Source organism: Neophocaena asiaeorientalis, unplaced genomic scaffold (genome assembly GCF_003031525.2).
Source record: "Neophocaena asiaeorientalis asiaeorientalis breed wild unplaced genomic scaffold, Neophocaena_asiaeorientalis_V1.1 scaffold521, whole genome shotgun sequence".
Lineage (NCBI taxonomy): Eukaryota > Metazoa > Chordata > Mammalia > Artiodactyla > Phocoenidae > Neophocaena > Neophocaena asiaeorientalis.
In genome coordinates, this window is record NW_020174712.1 from 1,589,070 (window position 1) to 1,599,152 (window position 10,083).

The following is a 10,083-nucleotide window of genomic DNA, read 5'->3' on the forward strand; positions in this document are numbered from 1 at the left end:
GTATATTTTTGTTTTTTAATCGCTGACTCAACCCAGTAGTAAAGTAACGGTTCTGCCATAAAGCATGATGTGGTTAGAATGACTCAGAGGGACAGCTCAGGTGGGAAACCGCGGGACACTAGCTAATTCTGCAGCTCATGAAGGACACAGGAAGCTTAAATAAAATGCACGATTCTGCTACAAATTTGAAGGAAACTAAAAATTCAAAGCAAGGATCCATTTGCTGACAATGAAAGTGGTAGAATGTTTCTTGTGATCTCTTAAACTGAACTCTCAGGACTCTGTTAGATGGACTGGTATCGGAATAAAGCACCCCAGACATGCTCTGGTCAGCTGGTTTGTTAGAATTCACTCCTGCAGACTTTCTGCCATCTTTGGTCCCAACTAAGCAGTGTTCTGGTTAAACACAGGATTATGTGATCGAATTCCATGGAAATCCTCACAGGCGTTTAAGGCAAGCAGCAATTTAGGATTTAGAAAAGTGGTTTTCAATTTCTAGAAAACAGAACTCACAGAACATCTTCCACCACAGCCCAGAATATAAACACACACTGGTTCTAAAAGCTGGAAACGTTTCACAGAACTTTATCTACTCTTACAATGTATATTGTATTCTGATCTATTCTATTCTACTCTATTCTGTCCATTTAAAAAAACTTGCTGTTGGAAGCCCACAATTGAATTTATACCCACTCATGCGTTGGGTTGTGAACCAGTTAGGAAAACACAGGTTTGGAAAATGTATTTGTCAAAGTAAACCAAACCAAACACACAGATATTGAGATCAGAGTAGTGGTTACCAGAGGGGCAGGGGCCAGGGTGGGGAAGGCAAAATGGGTAAGGGGGGTCTACTGTATGGTGACGGATGAAAACCACATTTTTGGGGGTGAGCAGGCTGTAGGGTATACAGAAGTAGAACTTTAATGTTGGACGCATGAAACATAAACCAATGTCACCTCGATAAAAAATAAATTTAAAAAATGCATTTTTCTCTACTACATTTATCTATATAGGGGAGTGATAGACAGCCAAGATTATAAACTAGAAAACATTTGATATTGATCTTCAAGGACATCTGATTTGAAGAACCAAGTTGACGAAGTATTTGTTTTTAAAATAATAACTGCCACTTACCGCTTACTCTGTACCCATTACGATTTTAAGCTCTTCACAAATGTTTCCTCTCATCTTCATAACAACTTTTCAGTTCAAGGTACTATTTATTACTCCTGTCAAGGGAAGAACCCCAGCCTCATAGAGGACGGCAAGAAGTAACGAGGCTCCAAAGGAGGTGACAAAGCAAGCCAGGCGATCGACTGGCCATAACGCCATAGTTTTGGGAAGTAAACAAGACTCCGTGGACCGGAGTGAGGTAGTTTGTTACTCTCAGCACAGCAAGTGACAGCAGCTCAGCGTGATGGAACCAGTGTCCCTGACCCTACATCCCATGGGATGGGCCCAACGGCAGCTGTGGGTTGTGCTGTAGCTGAGGTCCAGGGCCAAGGGCCCAGCACCCTTTACAGCAAGAGTGGACAAGCCAGTCCCACGACCAGCAGGGCGAGCAGGGTGCACTGCAGTCATGCTGTGGTTCCCTGTGTGACTCAGCTACACAAAGGGCTCAGGATGGAGGATGGGAAGGCCTTGTAGGTTGGCATCTCAGCAAAGACACGTGGGGTCCTCGGGCCTCATGGTGGTCTGCTTCTCCCAGTAAGTCCCCATCTTACAGTTGAAGTACTTGAGGCTGAGAGACATCATTTACTTAAATTCACACGAATAATGCAGAAGGGCATACCTTTAATACATCTGCTTGATTCTGATGCAAATGCCCTTTTCACTCTGCCACTGAGTTGACCTTAAATTTATAGGATAATTTAAGGAGAATTAATATCTCTAACAATTGATTTTTTGCAGTTGCTAAGGTCAAAAGCTTAAGAGTCACTCTACCATGTTGGATTTGATCCCAAATCCAATCTGGTGCCTTTCATCCAGGATATACCTAAAGATACTGACACTGATTACGGACGAGTAATAGTAAAGGACATTATCCATGCACACAGATCATTTCACACATAGACAAGCATAGAAGTGGGAACAATTCCTAGAAGTGGAATTTCTGGTATTTGTGATTTTGACAGGCACTGCTGAATTGTCTTTCATAAAGGTTGTATAATTTACACTCAAAAAACTTTGTAGGAGAAAGCCTGTTTCCTCACACCTTCCAAAATGGTATTAACAAACTTTTCAGTCTTTGCCAACCTCATAGGAGAAAAATGGAATCTCACTGCAGATTTCATTTCTCTTATTATGAGTGAACATCTTTTTCTTTAAGTCATTTACATTTCCTTTTCTAAAACTGTCACATTCTTTGCTCATTTTTCTATTGATAATTTCTTCTCTTGATAATTTCTAAGAGTTTTTTCTATGTATATATATTGAAAGTAATTTTTCTTTCAAAAAATAATTTTTTTTTCAAAAAGAAAAATAAAGTTTGTTGTCTTATTTATGGAAATTATTTCTATGCAGAGCTTTTTCATTTTTACATCATCCAACTTAGCATTTTCTTTATGGCTTCAGGGTTTTGTGTCCAACATAAGGAAGGTCGTCTCATTCTGAAATTATATACTTAAGAATCATTTTTTTTTTCATTTTTTTTTCTTGACCTATGGAAATTACTATGATGTAAATAGTGAGACAGGAATGCCTTTCCTTTCCTCCCCCCAGGTGGCTATCCAGTCATTCTAATACCAGTTATTGAAGAAACTGTATTTTCTACAGAGATATCATAAATTACTGTATATATTAGGTCCATTTCTGGATTCTATTTTATTTCATTGAACACAGAAGGTGCCAGTACCTTATCACTTTAATTCCTGTTGCTTGAAGTATGTTTTACTAATGGGTAGAACTAATCTTGCTTTATTACTCTTTTCAATATTTTTTTCTGTCTGTTTTAGTGTGCTTGGTTTTTCTTAAGAACTTCAGAATAAGCTTTTTTTTTTCTTTTAAAAATCAAGTTGCAAAAAAATAAAAAATCAAGTTGTGAGTTCACTGCGATTACCTTAAATTTTTAGGATAATTTAGGGAGAATTAATGTCTCGGACAAAACCGACTTTTTGCAATTGCTCAGGTCAAAAGCTTAGGAGTCATTATTATATGATTTCTGGCTGGCGCCACATGGCTTGTGGGATCGTAGCTCCCCGACCGGGCCCTCAGCAGTGAAAGCGCAGACCCCTAACCGCTGGACCGCCAGGGAATTCCCTAGGAATCATTGTTGATACACATCTATTTATTTCTCCCACATCCTTCATGTGATCTGTCAGCAAATCCCGTGAGCAGTTCTCTCAACACACATCCAGAAGCTGATCACTGCTCACCCACCTCCACCTCCCATCCTAGTTCAAGCCATCATTATTTTCACCTGCATTTCTGCAACAGCTTCCCCACTGGTCTCTCCCTGCCTCCCCTTCTGCTTCAGTCCATCCCCAACACAGAAGCCACAATAAACTGTTAAAACAAAAGTCAGATCGCCTCACTCCTCTGCTCAAAGCCCTCTATAGGATGGAATATTATTCAATCATGAGAAAGAGGAAATCCCGCCATTTGTGACAACATGCATGGAACTTGAGGGCCTTGTGCTAAGTGAAATAAGCCAGACAGAGGAAGACAAACACTGTATGATGTGCATGTGGAATCTGAAAAAAGCTCAACGCGTAGAAACAATGTGGACGGTGGCTGCCAGGGGCTGGAGGGTTGGGAGATGCTGGTCAAAGGGTACATACTTCCAGCTATAAGATGAATTAAGTTCTGGGGATCTAATGTCCAGCATGGTGACTATAGTTAACAATACTGTATTTTATGCTTAGCAAGGCAAATAGATATCCTAACTGTTCTCACCACACGCAAAAATAATTATCTGAAGAGATGGAGGCGTTAAATAATCAGTGTGATAAGTGTATCAAATCATCACATGGTACTTACACGATGTTATATGTCAATTACAGCTCATAAAGCTGGGGGAAAAAACCCTCTAGAGGCTGTCCACCTTACTCAGAGTAAAAAAAAAAAGACTTGGAGAAAAAGATACTAAGGGAAAAACTTAACAGATGGCATTTGTCAGCATGTAGTGGGAGTGAAGTTTTTCTCTTAGCAGATGGATGGCCATTCTTGTAACCACTCCATGATTTCTCCGTTATCATGAGAATTTTAAATAAATAGCATCCACCAAATAAAATTTTATCTTTGAGCAGCCCCTGGAAGGCGAGCAATATTTAGTGTGTTCCGCATTTATCGAATGAAACGGCCAACTGACAAATCCTAGAGTTAGTCATCTTCAGAGAAATAGGACAGAAAAAGGAGGAAAAGTTTTCACTTTTAATTTTTCACATTTGTGTTAAAAAAAAATCACACTATTGGGTAGAATTTGAAAAAGGTGTGATTTTAAGAATTCAAAACAGTGAAAAGAATGTAGGAATTAATAAAGTGTTTGCATCCACTGAAACCTCAGAGGGATTCAGATTTTCCGAGGATACAAGGGTCCAAGTCTTAGTATGTTCCTTCGCCAATGAGGTGGGCGGTGATCCAGAGCACCTACTGCCCTCCGTAAAAACACATGCAGTGTCACCCTGCGGTAGCCGCAGAATGAAACTCTGGAGCATGTAAGGGCAAAGGCTTCTTCAGTCTACACACAGTGAGGCTGCTGAAGCTTGTCCTCTGTAATTCCATACATGAAAACCTTTCTCATCTCCTTCTGCATTCTAAACACGGTCATAGATTAAAACTTTCAAGGCTAATTTCTAACCACTTAATTATGAAGCAAAATGATTTCATCTGCATCCTCCCCCCAACCCTGGGGACAGTTTCCTCCTTTTATAATTTGCATTCTCTTTTATGAATGAAATAAGAAAGAACTGATCATAGAGACGGTTTGTTGTTTAAAGCATCAAGAAGAGTGTCCCAACAGGCCAAATCTAAAAAGACCTCTTATAGCACCAGAAGGCTGCAGAGAAAACGAGCAAGGTCACTTCAAACTTCCCAGCTGCCAGCAGTAACAAATAGGGGAAAATGGACAGGGGTGGGAGTGTTTCCTGTCTATCTTATCACCACCATCAGCAGGTTATAATTTATTTTGGAAACTGGATTGATACAGCAAACCCAGGAAGAAAATGCTCACACCTCTAGAAATGGTGGGAAAATTGAACTAATTTTCTTATTTTGGGTTCTTTTCAGTATGAAATTCAAGCTATTAAAATTATTTATTTATTTACTCGGGTATTAGCTCTTAGGTGTTCTCTTCAGTTCTTCATATAAGCAAAAACTGTAAATCTGTAATAGTGAAAATTCTTGCAGGACAAAGTCATTAAAAAAGTCCTACTCCAAATCCAACGTTTTGCTCCTTTCCCATTATACTATGCAATGTGGCTTTAACTTGTCTTCGGTAATAATGCAAAATTAATGACAAATGTTATTAGCACTCTGAAAGGCATATTTTGTCTTTTTAAAAATTAACAGTTTTCATATAAAATTTGTTCCATCTTTTGTATACTTTCATCAGCGGCTTTCAAACTTTTTTTCACCATTACTCACTTTAAGAAATAAATTTTATATAATACTTACACATACACACCCCAAAATACCCTTACAACATGTAGTATATACTGGTATTTTCTGTTTAATCCTATTCTAGTCCATTCCATTAGAAAAACTGCTGGTAAAGACACTCAATTAATTTCTTCACTAATGGATCACAAACTGCAGTTTGAAAAACACTTTAGACCATACATCACTTCCTGATTTTGTCAAATAATCAAAAACACTGAAATTCAGAATCATAGATTACCAGGTAATTCCTACCAGATAACACCTCCTGTTCTGTTTTCACTCCATGGGGCTTCTTTGGAGGTCTGGACTGAAGGTGGGCTCAACATTTCAGAGTGGATTTGTGGTCATTTCTACCACTTGTCCAGAGGTTCTACCTGCCTGGTACCATCCTGGCTTGAGGGTTTTTTTGAGATTGCCCACATGGGGGAGGAATTTGGGCTGAAACCCAAGTATGAGATGAATTGTTATGGGTGCAGGAGAGTACATGTATGTATACTGACATTTTCTGCTATACCCAGAACCAAAGTTCAAGACCAGAACTCTTCCTTAGGGCCCCCACGGGGGACAGGTCTCAGCCTCACACATGCTGTACATGTGTGCGTGTGTTATGTCTCCCTACCCTGGGGTGACCCTGGACTTCATCTCCTGTCTCTGGGCCCCCTGAGGCTGTGAAAACTGAAGCTGTCCTTAACCTCCAACTTTCATTTAATTTTGTAGACTCTGGGTATATCTTACCCTCATCAGTTCATTTAAAAAACCTTTTTTAGTCCAACATTTGGAACAGTTTCTAGCTGGATGGTACATCTTGTACCATAAGTCTGTGCAGTTACAGAAGCAACAATTCTCTCTCCAAGTGATGTGAAATAAAACATGCAGAAACATCACTGAGTGTAATTCAGATTTATTGCTTATTATGTCATTCCATACAACTTTAGGTAAACAGACGTTGAGAAAATATACTGGGAGTATTAAACAGATGATGGCAATATTGATGAGAACGTTCAAGTGTTTTACATAAGGTAGTAAGAGGCACCGCTGCCACCATCACCCCACCCCCTGCCCCGAAATTTGTACATTTCGTATAAAAAGAGTAAAAATAGTTCATTGGCATTTAACTAGCATTATTCTTTGTCATCTATGAACCACAATATGCCTGAATAATTTCAGAATCTTCAGAGCAAAACAAAGCATCTTCTTCCACTAGCAGACATAGCAGTTTCAGTTTCTTTAAAAAACAAGCAAACAAATCAGCACAACAAAAACTATACACACAACCCCAAAACAAGAACGTTGGCATATTCCAGTGGCCCTGAATTTCGATGTTTCTATCGTATTAATTCAAGAAATAAAATGTGACTCAGCATTTAAAAATGAGACAAGCTTCTTCACCATAGTTATACTTACTTTATAATTGAAACGATTTAACTGAAGCCAATGTTAACCCAGCAAAAACCATGGATATAACTCAAACTGCTCTTTTGATAAAGAAATTTCTTTAAAAGTTAACTATTCTTTAAAAACCCAGACCCGAGCTGCACAGGTGTAATTGAGGAACGAACAACTAACTCTTCCAGAAACCACAGCAGTAGTTCTAAGTGCTTTTCAAGCTGGGGAGTACATACAGAGTCACTGTAAATCGCACATACACATCAGTAACTTCCTGCTAAAACAGCATCTGAAAGACTTCTATGTCTATTTTTACAAAGATGAGTGGGCTCAGACATACATTTGGATACTTGAAAAGAAACAATGCTTGAAATGTGGTTTTATGTGAAACCACTTAGAAGGACTCAGTTATCAAACAACTAAAAATACACAACAACGGATAAATAGGAATTTATGAAAACCATTGTCTCTAACAATATAAAAATTAAATATTAAGGCATCTTTTACTCCCATTTTGGTATATGCAGCAAAGGGAACGGTTTTAAATAGGAACCAGCACTTCCAGTCAAATGCTTTCTAATGTATTTGGCAGATTTGGTTTTTTTTTTTTTCTTTCTCCTATTCCACATACCATTGAAAGCTCTCATGATCAAACATAACCCAAACCAGGAGGAAAGTATAAACAGATATTCATTTATTAAAAAGCAGTTCACCCTTGAAAAATAAAAAGGAACTACAAAGAATATTATGTATAAAGTTCAAATACTAGTATTTAAATTTCTCTGAAGCAATTTATGCTTCAGTAATTAAGAGAAAGAAGGGATGAAGACATAAAGATGAGAAGCCTATTAATATGGATCACGCTGTGAACTCACTGTTCACTCAGTCTTCTGCTCCATTGGGATGAGAATTTGAAAAGCGCTTCATACTCCTTAAAAAAAAATCACATCCACCAGAATAAGATCACATAAATTAACACTGATGATTTATAATTCTCCATATTTGTCCATTTATAAAGGCCAATTGGCTTTATAAAGTATACTAAACAGTAACATTTTCACCTTTTATTAAGGCAAGTTTGTGAAAGTAATTTAATACAACCAGATCTCTTCATGAACTTTCAGCTTAAAACATGTTTTTACATAAGAAACATACAAAAAAAATTGTTTTATAGAAAGCCACCTCAATACCAGAAAAGAGTAATGAAAGATTTTGAACCCAGTTTACTTTTTAAAGGATGCTGTTCCTCCCTCGTCTCAAATTCCAAGTGCTATTCATCATCTTTAGAGCCAGTTTTGCTTAACTATAAAAAAAGATGAAAGAAATATTCAACAAACTTAAGCTTTCATATTATCTGAGTTCACTATTTCCACATCATATCAAGTCAACATTTACAGTTAATAGAACAACAGGCAACAAGGTTCAAGTAACTTGCACCATCTACAGCTTCCACCGTATGGAAATACTTTTCAACTTTAGCCTCAGCTACTTTAAACAGGATTCTTTGAAAACATAACCTCAACAGAACAAGAGGGGTAAAAAAATCCCTTGAAGCTTTCCAAGAAATAAATTGGAACCAAGAGTATACAAAAGGTACCATTTATAAAATGAATGATATTCTTCTATTTTTGTTTTTTTACAAACAATAAATTCTAAAATTTTAACAATGTGTAAAACACTTAAGACTTATCATCTTAACTACATAATTCTTACAGTTTTGGAAACGTGACACAAGTCTCAAACTGCGCTTCTCAAACATTTTGGCTCCGGGACCTCTTCCCACTCTTAAAAATTGAGGATCCTAAAGAGATTTTTTGTTTTTTAAAATGTACATTATACCTACCTGCATTTGAAAAATGAGAAGTTTAATTCATATAAAAATAACAGGGGCTTCTCTGGTGGTGCAGTGGTTAAGAACCCACCTGCCAATGCAGGGGACATGGGTTCGAGCCCTGGTCCTGGAAGATCCCACATGCCGCAGAGCAACTAAGCCCATGTGCCACAACTACTGAGCCCATGTGCCACAACTACTGAAACTCGCATGCCTAGAGCCCATGCTCTTCAACAAGAGAAGCCACCGCAATGAGAAGCCCACGCACCACAACAAAGAATAGCCCCCACTCGCCACAACTAGAGAAAGCCCACGTGCAGCAACGAAGACCCAACGCAGCCAAAAAAAAAGTAAATAAATAAAATAAATTTAAAAATAAATAAATAAAAATAACAATAATGATAACCCAGTCACATTTTAAAAATGAAAAACTGCATTTTCTAAAACAAAAAACCAAAACTTAAAGTGACGAGTAGTGTTGTTTTACATTTTTGCAAATCTCTTTATTATCGAGCTCAACAGAAGATAGCTGGGTGCTCACAAATCTGCTTCTATAGTAAGGCAGATATAATGGAAAATGGCCAACAAAAACACAGTCCAAGTACTAGGAACAAACGGAGTGAACAGAGAAATGAACGTACTTAGATCCTAAACCCACTTACTATCTTAGAAAATTCTGGAAAATGCAAGAATATAAAAGCACACATTCCGTTAGTGCTCTAATAGAGAACGTAGTGATGGCATCATCACACTTCATGCAGCCTCTCATAAATGCCACTGTACATGTGCGAGAGGAAGTGTAAAAAAGGCAAAAACACCTTACTATTTTGATGCAAATAGTCTGAATCTGACAGTCCCTCCAAGAGGGCCTCCAAAGACCACATGTGGAAACCACTAGCTTAGAGTAATGGATTCTGAGTCCAAACCGTGTCTAGGTGGTAAGCTCCTTCTTAAAAATCTCTCTCCCATCTCCCAAGATTACTGGATTGTTTGAATTTTACTTTCTTTTTTGGCTTAAAATTCTAATTTATATTAAGAAAGTCTCTCTTAAAAACAAACTGGGGGGCTTCCCTGGTGGCGCAGTGGTTGAGAGTCTGCCTGCTGATGCAGGGGACACAGGTTCGTGCCCCACTCCGGGAAGATCCCACGTGCCGCAGAGCGGCTGGGCCCGTGAGCCATGGCCGCTGAGCCTGCGCTCCGCAACGGGAGAGGCCACAGCGGTGAGAGGCTCGCGTACCGCCAAAAAAAAAAAAAAAAAAAAAAAAAAC

General features: G+C 38.4%; 1 protein-coding gene across 3 annotated transcripts in view; it reads right to left on the reverse strand.

Annotated features, from left to right (window-relative positions):
- Positions 1–6,483: 6,483 nt before the first annotated feature.
- The window catches only part of RWDD4 (RWD domain containing 4), a 16,156-nt gene continuing 12,556 nt past the window's right edge, over positions 6,484–10,083 (reverse strand). For 2 of the 3 annotated variants that reach the window (XM_024759938.1, XM_024759935.1), the window contains exon 8: positions 6,484–8,287. In XM_024759938.1, coding sequence (XP_024615706.1) covers positions 8,255–8,287 — 33 coding nt within the window. In that variant the 3' untranslated portion in view covers positions 6,484–8,254. The remainder of the gene's footprint in view (positions 8,288–10,083) is intronic. The other variant, XM_024759936.1, reaches the window with a different exon arrangement.